Source organism: Aotus nancymaae, unplaced genomic scaffold (genome assembly GCF_030222135.1).
Source record: "Aotus nancymaae isolate 86718 unplaced genomic scaffold, 86718_ANA_hifiasm-v0.15.2.pri h1tg000029l, whole genome shotgun sequence".
Classification (NCBI taxonomy): domain Eukaryota; kingdom Metazoa; phylum Chordata; class Mammalia; order Primates; family Aotidae; genus Aotus; species Aotus nancymaae.
This window is the reverse complement of record NW_026988442.1, coordinates 38,974,586-38,995,996: the sequence shown is the minus strand read 5'-3', so window position 1 is coordinate 38,995,996 and position 21,411 is coordinate 38,974,586. Positions and strand designations below refer to the sequence as shown.

General features: G+C 43.7%; 1 protein-coding gene across 1 annotated transcript in view; it reads right to left on the bottom strand.

Annotated features, from left to right (window-relative positions):
- Positions 1 to 21,411, bottom strand: part of CDH26 (cadherin 26) — a 54,075-nt gene that overhangs the window by 8,836 nt on the left and 23,828 nt on the right. The window contains 11 exon segments of the mRNA XM_012473794.2: positions 490 to 543; positions 1,941 to 2,009; positions 3,673 to 3,750; positions 6,571 to 6,676; positions 6,678 to 6,699; positions 7,275 to 7,496; positions 8,790 to 8,927; positions 8,930 to 9,010; positions 10,954 to 11,096; positions 19,169 to 19,430; positions 20,701 to 20,884. Of these exon segments, the coding sequence (XP_012329217.2) occupies positions 490 to 543; positions 1,941 to 2,009; positions 3,673 to 3,750; positions 6,571 to 6,676; positions 6,678 to 6,699; positions 7,275 to 7,496; positions 8,790 to 8,927; positions 8,930 to 9,010; positions 10,954 to 11,096; positions 19,169 to 19,430; positions 20,701 to 20,884 (1,359 nt within the window).

The following is a 21,411-nucleotide window of genomic DNA, read 5'->3' as shown; positions in this document are numbered from 1 at the left end:
TTGGCTATTTTGGTAATAGGTGTGTGCTATAAATGTCATTGCATACAAAATTAGTACTTAGATGTTTTATATATAATGGAGTTATTTGTACTATCTCATTTGAAAAGAAGAATTCTGCTGTAAAACATATTTAGAAAAAAAAAAATGTCCAGATGATCTCTAAGACCCCCTTAGCTCAAAATGTCTATGGGTCTGTGACAAAGTGCAGCAGAAAACTCAGCCTATGATTGAGATCTTAGCAACTCAACAGCAAAAGAAATTTGCCAGGGACTGAAAAGCTCTCATGCCCTCAAGTCACAGGATAAATGTGCCTTAACTACTTCCAAGCCCTCTTCCACATCCACTTCTCCTTCAGTTTGTTTGGATATTGGGCACATTTTTTTTTATCACCTCTTCCCTTCTACATTTCCAATTTTCAGGGCTTTCCAGAGCTTTTAGACAGAACAATAAGGTAATTTTTTTCACACTAACACCTACATCTGTACTTACGGGAGTAGAATATATGTTTTTCACACCTCTTGGCTCAAAGAGCTCTCCATAACCCTTAAATTAAAGAGAGACGAAATATTTACTGATTTCAAATAAATTACCAAAGGATGCAAATATATAACTAGAAATTCTTGCAGTCATATTGCTTTTCATTTTTGTATTAAAGGTATAGTAATTCCAATGAATGTAGATATTCATAGTAGAAATCCATGAACAAGTTTTACAGTTGCTTTGTGAAGAAGGAACATGAGAATATTAGATTTGCAAGCTCTATCTTGAGTCCACGAACACCCAGTAAGATTTCCTTTGTGCCATGGCCATGCCCTGAATACAAACAAATGACACTCATCCACCCCTAGGACCCAGGCTCAGCTACACAGCTCTCAGGGCTCAGAGCAAGATGAAAGTGTGAGGCCCTTTGTTCAAAAATTAAGAATTTCAAGATGGTGACAGTAGAACATTAAACCAAGCAGGGGTCCTTTAGAGCAGGAGACCCTGTGCCATGGTGTGAGTTCCATGTCCATGCAGCTAGCCCCACCAGAACCAGATGGCCAGCTGCAGGGACATGGAACCCAATGTTCATCAATGCAGGAGCCCTTCAGTGACGGATTTGTGGCATCATCTTTGTGTAAAGAAGAACAGCATGTTTTCATCTTTGCTCAGATGCTGTCTGTGCACAAGTATGAAATTGTAGAGATCTTGAATTTATTTTAGAAGCTTTCCCTCATAAAAATTGTGTATGATTCCATGGCTCTTTAGACCTTGAATGTCTCTTTTAATTCTATATTGAAAAAGTAAATTTTTGTTAAATAATGGCTGGTTAAACTGGTGAGGTCCAAATAAGGTTTGTGATTGAGACCTGTACTCATAGTGTTGTGCCAAAGTCCATTTTCTGGTTGATCACGGAGTAGGGTTACATAAGATCATACCCTCGGGGGACCCCCAAGAACTCTCCATACTATTTTTGCAACTTCTAGTTAGTCTAAAATTATTTCGGGAAAAAATCATTTCACAAAGCAAAGCAATATGTATGTAGAGTACATGAAGACACCACACAGAGGGGAAGTCAGGCCTCCCTTTGGCTGGAAGCACATAGTCACCGGGCTGGAATTTGGTCAGGGTCAAAGTCCTGTGCTCTTAACTTTATAGATGATCTCTGGTGCCCTTAGAAGGACACGAGAAAATGTGTCTATTTGTGGATGTTCTAAAAAGTGTTGTCTTTGATCGGGACCATCCAACAACTGTGTAAACAACAGCCACCACCAGTAACAATAATACCTAGTTCTACAGATGGAAATAGAATGGCGTGGAAAAAGCTCAACTTCTCAGATTTTCATTGACTATGTGTCTTTTTCTGAAAGTATCACAGAATCTTCTAGAAGGGCCCTCTCTCAAGGGAACCATCTCACTAGTGAGATGGCCGCCGCCGGGAGCAACCTTCTGGAACTCACCCAACTCCCCAGAGCAGAGCGTGCTTGGGCTGGCCTACTCGGTGCAGACAGAGGCACTTCCTGGAGATCCTAGCGGGGAAATGCTGATTACTCAAAGGGAATGCGTTTCTCTCCAGCTGGAAACAAGGTGGGCCTGTGTGAGCTCCCACCCCTTCCCCTTGCTCATATACTCATAGGCAAACACAAATTAACACGATGAGAGGGAGGACAAGTGGAAGTGGAAAAGGAAAATGAAGAGAGGCAGGGAATTAAAGGGCAGGTGCAACGGAACCACCTGGCCGGAGGAGGCTGGAGTGTGAAGAGCTAATGTCCTTTCCACGACACAGACACCTGAAAACTGCACAGACACGAGGACGAGGTCTAGAAGGCGACACTCACAGGTGAAACTTTAGATGTAGGGATGGGATTGTGGGCATTTTCTGCTTTGGGTTTCTATAGTGACCCTTCAATAATGAAGTTAAATTTCAAAGAAAATAAAGCAGTCAACGGACCTTGACAGTGGTCTCATTGAAGATATTTCATGCTATGCAGCAGATTTTAAAACATCGGGTTACCCCATAAATCGTAAGTGATGGCTTAACTTAGAGAAAGTGTGTGAATGGAAGTTTGCTTAAGCAGTCACCACAGATGCACTTACTGGAACATTCACAGGACACCGAAGGGAACCCAGAGATGCAGCAAAACCTGGAAGGTGGAGGCCTTGGTTTCCTCCCCTGTAAAACAGGGAAGCGAGATTGCCCCACCACACACACACCGCTACGGGTTCTGGTGAAAATTCAATGACATGATGCATGCAAAGTGCATAGTGTCCCTCGGGGCAATGCCTAGGCCTCTAGAAGCAGACTGGCTCAGAGGAAGGAGAGAGAAGGCTCCCACCAGCCCAGGAGGCAAGTTTGTAAAAACTAGAAAAGGTAACCCCCAGAAGCACAGATTAGCAGTCAGAACGCACAGCAAACCCAGCCCTGCTCACTGCCCTGGCCAGGCACATGCTCATTTACGGCAGCCCTGGGTCAACTTTCTGTTTTCAGAGTAGGGGACTCTGTTTTCAGAGTAGGGGACACCTATGACTTATAGAAGGGAAGATTTAGCTACTTGGGAAACAATTTTAAATAACGCTGATTTGCATGGTGAGAAAATTATTCCCTTGCTAATTCTGTTTCCACATCCCAATGACATCCAGGAGGAAGTGTCACTCTGGCGCTGGCCTGGCTTCCATGCTCTGCCTTCCTTTAGACTGGCCCCGGGCCTTTGGCAGTGACATCATCTACCCAGTCATTGTGCCCTAATTCTTTTGTGTCTATTTTCACACTTGCCTGCTCTTTATATAAGTAAAACTGTTATTTACGGTTGAAATATAAAACTTCCTACTTAAATAAATGTACTTAATGTGGACACAAGCCCATTTTAAGAAAAAAGTGTTTTAAGAAATACACTAGTCCAAGTGGCAGGTGCATATGGCAAAAAATGATCATACGACACTGGACACAGTGATATTTGAAAACACCAGGTCATCTGATGCTGTAGCGAAGATGAAGGAACTTGGCCACCAAAAGGCAAGCATGTGTCACGCTAAGGGAACCATGCAGCTTTGCAAGTGGGGGCTGGGTCACTGACTTGCAGAAGGACCTCCCTGGATGTGGCAGTGAGGGGAGCATCCCAGGTGTTCTTTGTCAGGGAAACAGGAAAGTCACTTCTCTGTTTGAAATCTGGAAGCAGGTAAGGGGCATGTTACCTTAGCTCCCTGCGTGGCTCCCGCCGCAGCCATGCAGATCAGCAGAGCCGGCCTCTGGCCTTCAACATCTGACCATGTCTCTAGAACACAGAGAAAGAAATATGAGAGGGGCTGAAACCACAGACCGCAGAAATAAAAACAGAAGGAAAGGAATGGCATTTTCTCCAAAACACATGGTATCTATGCCAACACAGAAGAAGTCCAGACTGTAAAAAATACACCTATCCTATAAATCTGGACGACTTATGTGGGTAAAAATGTTATTTTTGTTTGTCTTTTGTAATTGCTCGCTAGGAGTTGAGCTTCTCATGGTTCAGTGTTCCACGTAAAATGATGGTAAAAGACTTGTTTCAGGAGCCCTCAGAATCTCAAAGCTCATATTTTTCTAGGGCTCGCGGTGACGGCTCTTGGAGTCACCACTGTTGCATGGTGTTCTGTGCATTGTCCCATTTGTTTATCATCCAACATATATGTTCACTGAGGGACTCATGCTGATGGCTGCTGGATTTCTGTTGGCCAAGGGCTCATTAGCTTCCTGATACGCAGGGAAGGCATCTATGCAGTCCCATAGGTCATCAGATGGCATCCCTATAGTTTAGCAGCAGAATGTGACAACGTGTGTGCAGCTAGTGGTGATGTCTTAGATGGAGTCTTCCCAAGAGCACAGAATGTCCCTGGTGAGTGGATGTGCAGTGTAGGCTGGTGTATTTGTGTAAGATGGATAGAGGGTAAGTGCACCTAGAGATGGTTTTATTTACCAAGGTTACAAAGACATAATCGGTAATTACTGCTAATAATGCTAACATTGGCGGCCACCCTTTATTGCATGCCTGTGAGTGCCAACATTTTTACATGTATTGTTTGATTAAAGTGTCCAATAAACCTAAGAGAGAGGACTATCAAGCTCACTTTATATATGAAAGCCAGAATCTGTTAGATTATGTAACTGATCAATCACAGATTTGGAATCTGTGGATCCCAGGTCTGTTGGATCCTACTTCTCAGAGCCCTAAGAAACCGAAGCAGGAATGGAGATGTGCCTTTGGCTGTGAGTAGGAAACAAGAGGAAGATTTGCTGGCAAGAGAAGAGAACAGAGCCCCTTGCCCTGGATGAGGCTCTCTTGTCCCTCTGGCATAGCTGGTCTTTGACCAGTGCCACTATGCCATTAAATCCCTTCCAACCCTCCTGGTCTTAGCATCACACAGGCCAAGGTTCCTTTCCATGCACACTGCTTCCATAGCAGCTTTCTCTTTTTGAAAAGCCAGTCACAAAGCTGCTGGGCAAGAGGGGTACCCAGGGCATCCCCTCTGTCCCTTTCATCTCAGCTATAACCTGAGACAGTGCTCAGGGAGTGCGACATTCCTGCCAGTCTCCCCCAAGCTCAGCAGCCCTCACTCCTTCCCGCCTAGAAGGAGTTTGAGGTACAGCCCCTGGGCCTGGGAACCATTTCTGTTTTCCTTCATGGTGAGCCTCTGAGCCAGTGGAACTGTCCAAGGCAAGAAATTCTACTGCTACACAAAGACTGCCATTTGTCCAGATGATTTTCTTCTTAAAATTACACAACAAATCAAGTTTGCTGCTGCCCTCACATTTGGGATGGGGGGATTCCTTCCAGGGGACTTCACAACCTGGAGAGTTTGGACCTTGCTCCTGCTTCCTCACCCACACCCAGGAAGGGCTCACAGGAGGGTGCGCAGGCACATACCTGCAGAGGGGCCTAAGCAGCTGCTCCCTTCCCTCCTTCACACCGCAGGGAAGACAAAATGCAAAGAACCCTGGGAGCCTTGGGTGGGCACCAGTTTCTTCAATCTAATATTTTTGAGAAAATCTCTCTAATTACATGAGCATCATATCAAAGTTCATTGGAGCATCTTTTTCCCTCAAGTGTCTCATTTCATTCAACAAATCTCTCTCTTCCAGGAAAAAACCATTGGTGGAGATGTAAGATGGGGTGACTGAATCCTCTGTGCGTGTTTCTTTTTGACATTTCTTTTGTGTTCATTTCCTAAGTCAACCGCTTAATTCTAGATAAAGACAAACAGGAGAGCTCACAGTGCTTTCATCTCTTTGTCTGTCTAACCCCAGCCCAGGGTTGCTGCAAGGATGACTAAAACACAGTAGGGCTCATTTCAGAAGCGGCAGATTTGAAAAACCAGTGGCTATTGGCCAATTAGTGTATATGGTTCGGGCCTTGTGTTAGGTGCTGTCATAGGCATCCTCTTTGATCCACAACCTATCTGTGAATTTGACTTTATCATCTCAGTTCACAGAGGAGGATGCGGTATTAAGCAATGAAGCTAATGAGATGCAAAGGCAGAAACAGAGCCCAGGCTTTCCCGGTTGGCCTCTGCCAGGCAAGAAGAGAAGAGCGGGTTCTGCCACGCCCTGCTCTGCCACGCCCAAAGGCTATGGCCAAGAAGCCAGCTCAGATCATTCAACTAGTGAGCCTAACACCATCCCATTTAGGGAACATCTACCTAATAAAAATCACTTTTCCCCTGAGCACGTTTTCTCAAACTCAGCACTTTGGAGACTGGGCCAGAGAATTGTCCGTGGTAGAGGCTGTCTTGTGTGCTGCAGGATGTTCAGCAGCATCTCTGCCCTCAGCCCACTAGATGCCAACAGCACCCCTAACTGTGACAATCAAAACTGTCTCCAGGCATTGGCAAATATCTCTAAGGGGCAAAATTACTCATGGTTGAGAACCACTGATCTAAAGCTATAAATCCATCTACCTGAGTTAGATAGCTTTTACAGGCTTTTCTTCCCACTTGCTACTCAAATATGGATAAGAGTGAAGAATTAAGAGGTGGTACAGTGGGTGAAGAAACATGTGCTATATGTCTGTGTATTATTGAATTCCTTGCCATAAGACACAAAGCGTGACTCTCTACTACCTGGGCTGAAGTGGCTTTGCTCTCCTTGTTATATACGACCAGTGTTTGGTGGCCTTCACCATTGGAGACTGAGCATCCGTGCCTCTTGGATTCAAGCACAAAACTATCGCAACAGGAAAAGCAGAGCCACTGTGATAAGACAACGGGGGAAGACGGGTTAGACAAGCTCACTCATATCAGAGGTTTCATGAGGGTCTTGTTCTGTTTACTTATAACTCAGCCATGAACTGGCAAGGCCAAATTGCATCTTAGTCACCTGTGTAGCCACAAAGTTTAGCACAGTTTGGGGGCGCAAGTAGATGCTACAGAACTGTTTGTTGAATTAATCGGTAATACTATCTGGCCTAGTAATATCGTATTGTTTCTTGGAAAACTGCCTTCTTATTAGCTTTGCCAAGTCCAGGAGCCTGGATATCTGGACATTGCCATCCCCATGGTTATTACAAACAAAGGGCCACCCCTTGACTGTGTTTACCAATGGATTCCATTGCGAGTAGAAGCTGCTTTTGCTGACCAGGTCTCGTCCGGCCGGCATGGCAACCTCTGATCTGCATCTAGGAGGCCGAGTAAACCCAGAAGTCATCCTTAGAGCCATTCCACCAATCCTGCCACTGGCTGTCTCCTACCCCAGCAAACTCCATACCCCTGGCGTATTGCCTGGGGAGAGGAGCCATGGTCCCAGGACACCCCTACAGACCATTGACCTGCCAGAGCCACAAATGCTGCACAGACAGGGGACAGAACCCCCACAAGAAGCCCCACTCCTGCATCCGCATGCTCCACACACATGAGCCCACTGGCACAGGGGCAGATCCTCACATGGACAGTTTGCTTCTGGGAAAGTCCCTGTTTGTCGCCAATGAAGAGTGGCACCAAGTAATTACCACGTGGCAGGCTTCTCAAGATTAAAAGTTCAACTGACTGACCTGCAAAGGAAAAAAGAACGTGGCATGCATTGACTCACTCATCTGTTCATCTGCTTAATGCATGCTTACAAAGCACCCTGCACAGGCCAAGCTCTGTACGAAAGTAAGCCAACTGCAGAGTTGGAGGGAGGGGTCCCTAATAGTGCCCTTACTTCTGACACCAACTGCAAGTTCAGGGATTCCCAAGACCACCCTCAGGTTCAACAATTCTCTAGAAAGACTCACAGAACACACTGGAAGTTGTTACAGTGATGACACCATTTTCTACAGGGGAAAGATCTAGATGAAAATCAGAAAAGGAAAAGGGTACCTAGGGCAGAGTCCAGAAAAGCACCAACTGCAGAGCTTCTCAACACCCTCTCCTGAGAAGCCAGGTCAGCACGGATGGGGGACACACACATGGGATGCTGGCAGCAACCTGGTGGGCCTCCCAAGTGAGCGGCCTCCGTCTCCAGCCTCTCTGGTAGTTGGCTGATACTATGTGACCAGAAGTCCCCAATCTAAATCACATTGACCCTATCAGGCATAGCCCAAGACACCCCAGGTAAAGAGATGCTTGTATCAGACGTGATATCCCAAGGACTTAGAGATCACCCAGACCGCATGGACAAAGGCCACACCTCTCTTTGGGCAAGATGAAGTGCTTTTCTACATACTTCAGATCTGGGAGCTATAAACATGAGCACGCAGTGTCAGCTAAAACCATGCCACAGTCTACAGACCCCACGGATAGAGGCACAGAGGAGAGTGTTGACAGTGGATGCCAGCTGCTTTTCACCTGCTCAGCATGTTCATCTTCTGGTAACAGCGCCCCAGTGTTTCTCTGGGGAAGCCCACACTTCCTGAATTCTCAGTATGAAGCAGGAGAGGCTGAGCCCAGATCCCTACAAGGTCCAGGTGTAGGCTGGGAGCCAGCCAATCAGCATATCTGCCCTCCCAAGTCCCACCCACAGTGATTGACAGGGCAGCTGACCCAGACCAAACAGTGACATCAATCCTGGAGCTTCCCTGGAAACACCCTTCTTGCCAGGTGCGAGGATGTGTCTCAGGGACTCCCAGCAGCCTCCTATCCCTCGATGAGGTGAGCTTCCTAAAACTGAAGGGACCCAGAGAAAGGTAGACCTTGTGTGGGAAGGTGGCTTCCAGGGATGTCCTTTGAGCACCTAGAGCCAGCTCTGCCAGAACACAGACTTATCTGGCTTTTTAAGCTAATACAGTCTTTTTTTGCCTAAATCTCTTTGAAATGGATGTCTTTCGTTTTCCACTCTGCCCCTGACCAATGCAAACACTCACCCCAATTCTTCCCCAACTTCCACGTGTCCTCTGCATTTCCCCAGGTGTTATCCAATTCAAATGTAAATGGGTCCGGATCCTCTGCCTCGATGTGGAGGGGCTCATGCACGGCAGACTCACAGACCTCCACATAGCGGAATGGGGCTGGAGAGTCGGGGCATTGTCATTGATGTCAGACAGGAAGAGCATTAGGGTCCCCGTAGCAGTCTGCGGTGGGAGGCCTTGTAACGGGAGGAAGTTCCAGGAGGAGTTGTTTATTTCATGCACACAGAGCCCTGGAGAATGAGCACCTTCTATCTCTCAGAAAAAAAAAAAAATATTCCTGAGATACTGGAACTGTTTCCCTTTCAAAGTCATAAGCTCTCCTGGCATGCACGTGATCTGTTTTCCTGCCTTTATGAACATTCAGAATATCTGGGTAAGGTAAGCTAATAAAACAGTGGCCACCTTAAATAATTTGTAGAACAAGGTAGAATGTGGCATCATTAAACAATCAAACAAAAGGTCAATCAATGGTGCCAGGCGTCAAGGATGGGTGGGGTGGGGAAAAATGGCTGTGACTAAAGAAGGGCACCGTGGGGATCCCCGTGGGGAGGGAAATGTGCTGCGTCTCTGCATCGACGTCCCGGTTACAAGGTTAAACTGTAGTCCTGCAAGGTGTCGCCCTGGGGGAAACTGGCAAAGGAGACTCAGGATCCACTAGATTATTTCTTAAAACTGCAAGGGAATCTACAATTATCTAAAAGTACCATTCCTAATGAAAAAAGTGGCAATCATCAATTCACAACTGCAAATGTGGCGTGTGTACACTACGGAATACTACTCAGCCACAGGAAAGAACAAAATAACGTTTCTTGCAGCAATGTGGATAGAGCTGGAGGCCATTCCTCTAAGTGAATACGTAGCACAGCTTCCCTGTGCTGGGGATGGCACACGAGCTCAGGTAAATGGGACTGTAAGGGACACGTTTGTCATGAACCAGGATGGGTGGTTTTACGAGCATGTTTCAGCACTTCTCTCTACTCTCTCCTAAGGCTGAATCTTTAAACACACCAAAACAAAGCTGAAGAAATAAAACTGTTCAAATAACTTCAGAATTGTATTCAAGAAAGTCTGTGAACTAAAACCCAAGCTCCGAGTGATACGTAACTATACGTTCCACTCTGTAATTAACTAGTGGAACCAAATACTCTATGTTCTCACTTGTACGTGAGAGCTCAGCTATAGATATACAAAGGCATAAGAGTGATATAAGGAACTCTGGAGCCTCAGAAGCAAAGGAGGAGGGAGCCAAAGGATAAGAAAGCTCACATTGGATCCAACGTACACTACTCAGGTGGCCAGTGCAGTAAAATCCTAGACTTCACCACTGCACAGTTCATCCACATAACCAAATCCACTTGTACCCCAAAGGCTTTTCAAATACGAAAAGAAAGAAAAGAGTGCCAATCACAAAATCATCCATCGCAGAATCATGGAGCCCTGAAACATTGATCCCACGTTTTCTCCTTCCTTCATATGGATTAGGAACACATTTCATATCTCCATTGCCCCCACCTCCAACATTCCACTAGTTAATTACAGAGTGGAACGTATAGTTATGCATCACTTGGAGCTTGGGTTTTAGTTCACAGTCTTTCTTAAATGCAGTTTTAAAGTTATGTGAACATTTTTATTTCTTCAGCTTTGTTTTGATGTGCTGAAAGATTCAGCCTTAGCAGAGAGTAACGTGCTGAAACATGCTCGTAAAACCACCCATCCTGGTTCATGACAAACGTGTCCCTTACAGTCCCATTTACCTGAGCTCGTGTGCCATCCCCAGCACAGGGAAGCTGCGCTGCATATTTATCACACATCATTGGCTTTGACAAAGAACTAAAGAGTTAGCTCGTGAACAGATGAAAAAGATGTCGGGTTTCATTGCAGTTTCCTTGCTGGTTTAATTGTCTCTTCTGAATGAATGCCGCCCTCTTTCGATGGTATTGCTCCCTCGTTTACCATTTAAAGAATTATTACCAAAAATAATCACCAGCATGGATGCAGAGTGATAACAAGGTTTATTTTATCTTTTTCTCAGCTGTGCTGAAACACTCTCATGAGGGTTATTTTCCCGCAGGAAGCAAGAACGAGCATTTTATTTTTCCAATTTTGGGTAAACACTCACCATCATCAACAGCGTGAACAATGATCATATAAAAACTGTCGTTTACAGGAGGGGCTTCTCGGTCAATTGGCTCCACGGTGATGACCACTCCAGAGTTTTCATCTACACTGACCCAGTTTGCTGGGTCATGAACCAGTTTATATCTTGCAGAAGGAAAACGGACAGCAATTTTTAAAATTAAAAGGGTACATCAAAAGATGTAAAAAATTACAACAAAGCACCAAAATATGTCACAGAAATATTTTTTCTATCACAAGTAATTTGAGAAATTCTAAGAGCAATTAAACTATGAGAATGTTTAATTCATGAATGGAATGGAGGCACAGGGAGGACAGCCTAAAGATGCTCCTAAGTCTGTGGAATTGATAGTCACCAGAAGACCAAGCATCCCCCATTCTTGTTGGACTGAATACAGTTTTGTCTGCCCTGGGGAAATGTTTCATCCCGGAAAAGAACCATCTTCAGTTGCCTGTAGATGATGTTAGCTTAGTGTGAAAAACCAAGCTGCTCTTGCAACAGAAGCCCAGGACTTTATCCCTGGTGTGTTAGCTTTGCCACAGAGCCCCCACGGTTCACAGGTGGGTAACCGTATTCCTCAAAGTGGTCTTCTACATCACCCTTCACCTGTGTGAACCTGCCACCACTTTAAGGGGTGGGCATGCCAAGCCCTCCAGGATTCCTGAGAGCTGTCAGCCACCGGATGGCATCTTTTGCAACCTTGCCAGGTTGCCAACCACAGCTACTTGCTGAGGGCCCCACACAGGAACCTCCTGGACTCAGGCAAACAATAACAACAGTGAAAACTGCAGGTCCCAGAAAGGTGTGGAGAGGGGCAGTTTCTCCTTAAGTTTTTCGTTCGTCATCCGGGCAAATGCTTTTCAAAGGATCAACAACAGTCCCTCTCTCATGTTGGGTGGGTCACAGTTCTTAAAGGGATTGCAGCTTTATGTGCACTGCTTCACCTCTTAGGGAACGTTCCAGAAGTTCCTTAGAAGCACTGTGATTTTGCAATGTTTACAAATGAGTGAAAGAAACTCAGAGTTCATCTGTGGATTATCTCAGGTCAAAAGGTAACTCCCTCAGCTAATGCAGATCAAGCAGAACCAGAGGAGACCAAAGCTGCCCCCACACCAAGATCATGCCTCCGCCCTATTACAAAAGACTCACCCTGCCTCCTGGACAATGCCATATTGAGGCTAAAATGATGGACTGTTTAAGTTCTTGATTTCAGCACAGTCCAAACATTTACTGAGACCTACATATGCGCCAACCATCCTCAAGAGACAGGAAGACAGCAACGAATTAGAAAAAGCTCTCTGGCTGGGCGTGGTGGCTCAAGCCTGTAATCCCAGCACTTTAGGAGGCCGAGGTGGGTGGATCACGAGGTCAAGAGATCGAGACCATCCTGGTCAACACGGTGAAATCCCGTCTCTACTAATACAAAAAAAATTAGCTGGGCATGGTGGCGCGTGCCTGTAATCCCAGCTACTCAGGAGGCTGAGGCAGGAGAACTGCCTGAACCCAGGAGGCGGAGGTTGCGGTGAGCCGAGATTGTGCCATTGCACTCCAGCCTGGGTAACGAGCGAAACTCCGTCTCAAAAAAAAAAAGGAAAAAAAAAAAAAAGAAAAAGCTCTCTAATTTTCTCTAATAAAAAAGTGAAAAAAAATGATCAAAGCCTCCAAAAAATATGGTATTATGTGAAAAAACCTAATCTACTCTGGATCAGTGTACCTGAATGTGACAGGGAAAATGAATCCAAACTGGAAAACACTCTTCAGGACACTATCCAAGAGACCTTCTCCAGTCTAGCAAGGCAGGCCAACATTCAAATCCAGGAAATACAGAGAACACCACAACAATACTCCTCAAGAAGAGCAACACCAAGGCACATAATCGTCAGATTCACCAGGGTTGAATGGAAGGAAAAAATGCTAAGGACAGCCAGAGAGAAAGATCGGGTTACCCACAAAGGGAAGCCCATCAGACTCACAGTGGATCTCTCAGCAGAAACCCTACAGGCCAGAAGAACGTGGGGCCAATATTCAACATCCTTAAAGAAAAGAACTTTCAACCCTGAATCTCATATCCAGCCAAACTAACCTTCATAAATGAAGGAGAAATAAAATCTTTTATGGACTAGCAATTTTTGAGAGATTTCATCACTACCAGACCTACCTTACAAGAGCTCCTGAAAGAAGCACTAAACATGGAAAGTAACAACCAGTACTAGCCACTGCAAAAACATACCAAATGGTAAAGATGCAATGAAGAAACTGTGTCAACTAATGGGCAAAACAACCAGCCAGTAACAAAATGGCAGAATCAAATGCACACATAACAATATTAATGTTAAATATAAATGGCCTAAATGCTCCAATTAAAAGACACAGACTGGAAAACTGGCTAAAAAGTCAAGATGCATCAGTGTGCTGTATTCAGGAGACCCATCTCATGTGCAAAGACACAAATAGACTCAAAATAAAGGGATGGAAGAAGATTTACCAAGCAAATGGAGAGCAAAAAAAAAGCAGGAGTTGCAATCCTAGCCTCTGATAAAACAGTCTTTAGACCAACAAAGATCAAAAGAGACAAAGAAGGGCATTACATAATGGTAAAAGGATCAATGTAACGAGAAGAGCTAACTATCCTAAATATATATGCACCCAATACAGGAGCACCCAGATACATAAAGCAAGTTCTTAACAATCTACAAAGAGGCTTGGACTCCCACATAATAATAGTGGGAGACTTTAACACTTCACTGTCAATATTAGATCAAGGAGACAGAAAATCAACAAGGATATCCAAGACTTGAACTCAGATCTGGACCAAGTGGATCTAATAGACATCTACAGAAATCTCCACCCCAAATCCACAGAACATACATTCTTCTCAGCACCCATTGCAATTACTCTAAAATTGACCACATAATTGGAAGTAAATCACTTATCAGCAAAGCAAAAATACAGAAATCATAACAGACAGTCTCTCAGACCACAGTGCAATCAAATTAGAGTTCAGGATTAAGAAAGTCACTCAAAACCACACAACTACATGGAAACTGAACAACTTGCTCCTGAATGATGACTGGATAAACAATGAAATGAATGCAAAAATAAACATACTTGAAACCAATGAGAACGAAGACACAATGAGCCAGAATCTCTGGGACACATCTAACGCAGTGTGTAGATGGAAATTTATAGCAATAAATGCCCACACAAGAAGCGAGGAAAGATTTAAAATTGACACCCTATCATTCAAATTCAAAGAGCTAGAGGAGCAAGATCAAAAAATTTCAAAAGCTAGCAGAAGACAATAAATAACTAAGATCCGAGCAGAACTGAAGGAGATAGAGACACAAAAAACTCTTCAAAGAATCAATACATCCAGGAAATGGTTTTTTGAAAAGATCAACAAAATAGGCAGACTGCTAGCCAGACTAATAAAAAAGAAGAGAGAAGAACCAAATAGATGCAATAAAAAATGATAAAGGAGATATCACCACAGATTCCACAGAAATACAAACTACCATCAGAGATTACTACAAACAACTCTATGCACATAAACCAGTAAATCTGGAAGAAATGGATAAACTCTTGGACATTTACACCCTCCCAAGACTAAACCAGGAAGAAGTTGAATTCCTGAATAGACCAATAACAAGGTCTGAAGTTGAGGTAGCAATTAATAGCCAACCAACAAAAAAAAAGTCCAGACCCAGACAGTTCACAGCTGAATTCTACCAGATGTACAAAGAGGAACTGGTACTATTCCTTCTGCCACTATTCCAAACAATACAAAAAGGGAATCCTCCCTAACTCATTTTATGAGACCAATATCATCCTGATACCAAAACCTGGCAGAGACACAACTACAAAAGAAAACTTCAGGCTAATATCCATGATGAACATAGATGCAAAAATCTTCAATAAAATACTGGCAAACTGAATGCAACAGCACATCAAAAAGCTTATCCATCAAGATCAAGTAGGCTTCATCCTGGGGATGCAAGGCTGGTTCAACATATGCAAATGTATAAATGTAATCCATCACATAAACAGAACCAAAAACAAAAACCACATGATCATCTCAATAGATTCAGAGAAGGCCTTTGACAAAATTCAACAGCATTTTATGCTAAAAACTCTCAGTAAACTATGTATCAATGGAACATATCTCAAAATAATAAAAGCTATTTATGACAAACCCACAGCCAACACTGGAAGCATTCCCTTTGAAAACTGGCACTAGACAAGTATGCCCTCTCACCATTCCTATTCAATATAGTATTGGAAGTTCTAGCCAGAGCAATCAAGCAAGAAAAAGAAATAAAGGGTATTCAGTTAGGAAAAGAGGAAGTCAAATTGTCTCTATTTGCAGATGACATAATTGTATGCTTAGAAGACCCCATCATCTCAGTCCAAAATCTCAAGATGATAAGCAAAGTCAGCAAAGTCTCAGGATACAAAATCAATGTGCAGAAATCACAAGCATCCCTATATACCAATAATAGACAAACAGAGAGCCAAATCATGAGCAGACTCCCATTCACAATTGCTACAAAGAGAATAAAATACCTAGAAATACAACTAACAAAGGATGTAAAGGCCATCTTCAAGGAGAACTGCAAACCACTGCTCAAGGAAATAAGAGAGGACACAAACAGATGGAAAAACATCCCATGGTCATGGTTAGGAAGAATCAATATCGTGAAAATGGCCACACTATCCAAAGTAATTTATAGATTCAATGCTACCCCCATCAAGCTACCATTGACCTTCTTCACAGAACTGGAAAAAACAACTTTAAACTTCATATGTAACCAAAAGAGAGCCCGCATAGCCAAGACAAGCCTAAGCAAAAAGAACAAAGCTGGAGGCATCACATTACCTGACTTCAAACTATACTACAAGGCTACTGTAATCAAAACAGCATGGTACTGGTACCAAAACAGAGATATAGACCAACGGAACAGAACAGAGGCCTCGGAAGTAATGCCACACATCTACAGCCATCTGATCTTTGACAAACCTGAAAAAAACAAGCAATGGGGAAAAGGTTCCCTCTTTAATAAATGGTGTTGGGAAAACTGACTAGTCATGTGCAGAAAGCAGAAACTGGACCCCTTCCTTACACCTTACACTAAAATTACTCCAGATGGATTAAAGATTTAAACATAAGACCCAACACCATAAAAACCCTAGAATAAAACCTAGGCAATACCATTCAGGACATAGGCATAGGCAAGGACTCCATGACTAAAACACCAAAAGCAATAGCAACAAAAGCCAAAAGAGACAAATGGGATCTAATTAAATTTAAGAGTTTCTGCACAGTAAAAGAAACAATCATTAGAGTGAACCAACAACCAACAGAATGGGAAAAAATTTTTGCAATCTACCCATCTGAAGAAGGGCTAATATCCAGAATCTACAAAGAACTAAAGCAGATTTGCAAGAAAAAAACAAACAAGCCCATTCAAAAGTGGGGGAAGGATATGAACAGGCACTTTTCAAAAGAAGACATTTATGATGCCAACAAACATATGATAAAATGCCCAACACCACTGGTCATTAGAGAAATGCAAATCAAAACTACATTGAGATACCATCTCACACCAGTTAAAATGGCGATCATTAAAAAATCTGGAGACAATAGATGCTGGAGAGGATGTGGAGAAATAGGAACACTTTTACACTGTTGGTGGGAGTGTAAATTAGTTCAACCATTGTGGAAGACAGTGTGGCAATTCCTCAAGGACCTAGAAATAGAAATACCATTTGACCCAGCAATCTGATTACTGGTATATAGCCAAAGATTATAAATCATTCTATTATAAAGACACACGCACACATATGTTCATTGCAGCACTGTTTACCATAGCAAAGACCTGGAACCAACCCAGATACCCATCAGTGATAGACTGGATAAAGAAAATGTGGCACATATACACCATGAAATACTATGCACCCATAAAAAAGGATGAGTTCATGTCCTTTGTAGGGATGAATTTGGAAACCATCATTCTCAGCAAACTGACACAAGAACAGGAAACCAAACACTACATGTTCTCACTCATAGGTGGGTACTGAACAATGAGAACACATGGGCACAGGGAGGAGAACACCACACACTAGGGTCTGTTGGGGGATGGGGGGCTAGGGGAGGGACAGTGGGGTGGGTGGGGAGGTTAGGGAGGGATAACACTGGGAGAAATGCCAGATGTAGATGATGGAGGGATGGAGGCAGCAAACCACCATGGCATGTGTGTACCTATGCAACAATCCTGCAAGATCTGCACATGTACCCCAGAACTTAAAGTACAATTAAAAAAATAAAATAAAATAAAATAAGAAAAGGCTCTCTATTGGTGGTGTTGAAAGATATAGGTGATGGGGAGGAAGGCAGCAAATCACACTGCCATGTGGGTACCTATGCAACAATCTTGCATGTTCTTCACATGTACCCCAAAACCTAAAATGCAATAAAAAAATTAATTAATTAATTTAAAAAAAAAAATACCAGCATCACTGGCATCCTTGGGAGCTTCTTAGAAATGCAAATCTCAGTTCTGGCCCCAGACCTCTCAATCAAATTCTAGGGGTGGGTTAGAAACCAGTCTGGCCAACATGGCAAAACCTTGTCTGTACTAAAAATACAAAAATTAGCCAGATGTGGTAGCATGTGCCTGTAGTCCCAGCTACTCAGGAGGCTGAGGCAGGAGAATCACATGAACTTGGGAGGTGGAGGTTGCAGTGAGCTGAGACTTTGCCACTGCACTCCAGCCTGGGTGACAGAGAGAGACACCATCTCAAATAAATAAATGAATAAAATTCTAGTGGTGGGGCCCAGCAATCTGCATTTGAACAAGTTCCCCCAGAGACTGATACACACTATAGTTTGACAGCCACCTCTTAAGAGCCACGCTAACCCAAGACGCACCACTGTGCACCAGAAGGGGTCTGTGAACTCTTGGTTAGCTGCTCACAAGATAACTGCAACAATGAAGAGCAAGTGTTGAGAAGCTCTTAGAGTTGTCAGCATTGCTGTGTCCCCCTAGCGCATGACAATTTTTCTAGTAATTCAATTTCATTAGATTTTGCAAACTTACCACGCCATCATGAATTGTAAAATTTTTTAAAAACCTAGCCTTTCCCAACAGAGAAACTGAGAAGTATTGCTGTAAGGGGAGGAATCTCACACCGGAGTGTGGACAGGGGCAAGCAAGCACTAGGAATGAGTGGAGCCAGCGGAATGGGGCCTGGGGCTGACTGCTGAGCTCGGCCCAGAGAGGGAAGGGGCATCATGACGCATGACCCCACTCTGTTCCCATGATCATGGTCTCATGGAACATAGACCCAAAAATGCCAAGTTCTTTCATTTCTTCAATAACATCAGGAGATTCAGGCCATATGCAACCCAAGTGCCCATCAATGGATGAGTGGATAAACAAAACTGTGTCAATACCACAGATGCATATTCAGCATCAAAAAGGAAGGAAGGAAATTCTGATACACGCTAAACGTGCATGGACATTGAGGATATTATACAACGTGAAATAAGCCAGTTACCTAAAGACAAATGTTGTATGAATCTACTTCGTGAATTATCTGGAGTCGTCAAATTCAGAGAGACAAAAAGTCGAATGGTGGGGGCCAGGGGATGGAGAAGGGGGAATGAGGAATGAGTGGTGAACGGGGACAGAGCTCCTATTTTGCCAGATAAAAAGAGTTCTGGCGATGGATGGGGGTGATAGCTGTACAACATTATTAATATACTTAATGCCCCTGACCTGTGCCCTTCAAAATGGATAAAATGGTAAATTTTCCACAACTTCCTAAAAAAAAAAAAACTCACTTTTCTTGCCCAGAAGCAAGAGAGGTACTGGTTTATAACTTCTGGTACAGAGTGGGGAGATAGAAAAATATAATAAATTATTCTAACACAAAGGAAAGAATACAAAAAGAAACATGGAAAATGCAAAGGAAAACCAACAGGTGAGTTCTCCTGGTGGGGTCAGAAAAAGCTGCAGATGGAAGACGACATTTAACCCAGGCCAGTGGTCATGTGCTGTGGCTTCTTGTATTTTCATCATGGAGACTGAGGCAGCCTTGTGAACACGCCCAAGGAGCTGGTTTTCCAACAGGAGCCCTCTCGGCTATGTGGCTATTTCCACCCAAACAACCGCCCTTCCTGGCCCTCTCTTCTCACCTTATCTGGCTGTCTGGATCCATAGCATTAAAAGTTCCCAACAGGGTCCCAGGCCCAGCGCCCTCCTCTTTACTGACAATGAAGCTCTGGGGGTGAAAGGCTGGCGGGTCATTGGCATCTGTCACCTGCACACTCACAGTGACACTTGCTGCAGCCTTCTTTGGCAGCTGAAGCTTTCCCCTCTCGCAGAAGAAGAGCTGCTCCTCATTCTCCACAGCAATGACGAGGCTTTGCACTGGGTGAGTCTCATAATCCAAAGGTTGGAACCCCAGAGAAAGAATTTCATTAGCACCTGCTGCCCCTCTAGCCAGAGGAAGCCCAGCGCCGAGTCATCATGGCGAACTCAGAGCCTGCGGCTTTTGCACTTCATTTATTATTTACATTGTCTTTGATAATGATCAAAAAGACAGTCTTCAGCTCATTTTCAAATCATTTATGGAGTTCTTTTCTCTTTTATTTTTCCCTCCTCCTCTTCTGGTTGAAAAGAGCCACCATCCTTCAGAGAGTAATGAAAAATGCAACAAAAACTATCGCCTAATGAAACATTAATGAGACAATCATGCTGCAAAAAAAAAAAAAAAAAAATCAGGGGAGCTTCGGGAAATATGGATATTAATGATCACAGTCATTCGGGTACAAAGTGGCCAGTCGACTTAAAAGGATTGAAAGGCTGGGAGTATTTTGAAATTCAACCCCCGGCATCTGGTGGAGCATCTGTCGAGTCTTGTTATTCACAGCACGGTCTGTAGGCCATTGGCATCCACTGGTTAAGTGAGTAGCAGAATCTCGGGCCCTGCCCCAGACCCACTGGCTCAGGTCTGCCTTGTCCCCAGGTGACTCACCTGCACTGCACTGCACTAGAAGCCCTGGTCACTCTAGGTCTGGTTGTGAGCAACGAAGACTAGGGGCACTGGGGTCAGACTGCCCCAGGGGGTCCCCCACTCCACCACTTGAGAGGTGTGTGGCTTTGTGTAGAAGACCTAACCCCTCTGGGCTTTGGTTTCTGAATCAGTAGAGTGAGACGGTAACATTAATATTTCCTTCCAGGCCAGCTTCTCCACTGGGCACAGTACCAGAGGTTCTCCATACTCTCAGGGGCCACACAAAAGCATCCCCATTTCTTTTAAACTTTAAAAGTCTTAAACATTGACAATTCAGACAAAAAGGAAGAATGTTTAAGGTTGAAGAAAATGTTTTCATTTTTTAAATCACATCTGAAAAGGAATAATCATTCTAAGGCCAATGTAAATGTATTATATTTTGACTAAAACAACAAAAAATTAAATGATGAAGTATTTAGTTATATCAAAAAAGTTTTATTGTTGATATTATTTTGGGAAGAGGAGTGCTCAGCCTACACACAGAAGTGGCACTGAGACCCTGCCTTCCTTGCCAGGTGACATGTGGTATGCAATGGGCTCAGCACACAGCATCCATGGGTGTTAGCTCCTAGTTCATTACGAGTGAGCCTACAGAAGGGGTCTCAGAGTCTGCCTCCACCTGGTTCATATGTCACTGGTATGGTGTTACCTTGATAACATTTAATATCTCTTCGTTGGTCTCAGGGTCAGCCAAAACGTCAAAATGTCCCTCTTTGTTGCCATGCAAGATGTTTAACTTTACTCTCCAAGCTGATGTAAATGGAGAATCTCGATCTTGAACCAGGAGACGCAGCACGCCCTGGCTGACTCTGCCTTCAGGAATCTGAATCTTATACTGAAAGAGGCAATCACTATGTCCATATCATGGAGAGAAACACAGTTGAAAAGGAAAGCAGAGAGGAAGCGGGGAGAGAGATGCGGAGAGAGCCAGAGAGACAAGGAGAAAGAAAATGTAGCTTCTCAACACAGCACCTTGGATATTCCTCATGCTGCTGAACTTGACCTAAAGGATTTGAAACTCTACCTGTTACAGCAGAAGGTGCATCCATTAGAATATCTGCCCCCTCCTACCTGTGACTTGCTGAATAATTTTAAAGTACTCTTACATCTAACTCAATGCACTATTTTTTTCTAAGAATTTTACAAATGATAATATGCAATCCTAGTTTATGCTCTCCAAAAACCCTAGCTCTTCCCCTAAATAGGACACTATGATTTATTCAGATTAAGGTGATCATTTTTCTAACACACATAGATCTTCAAAATAACTTGTTATTCAATATTTTTGGAGACAATGTTTCTAGACGAGCACTTCAAAATAACAGGGTGTATTTTTTCCCAGCTGTATTTTTGAGAGCATGG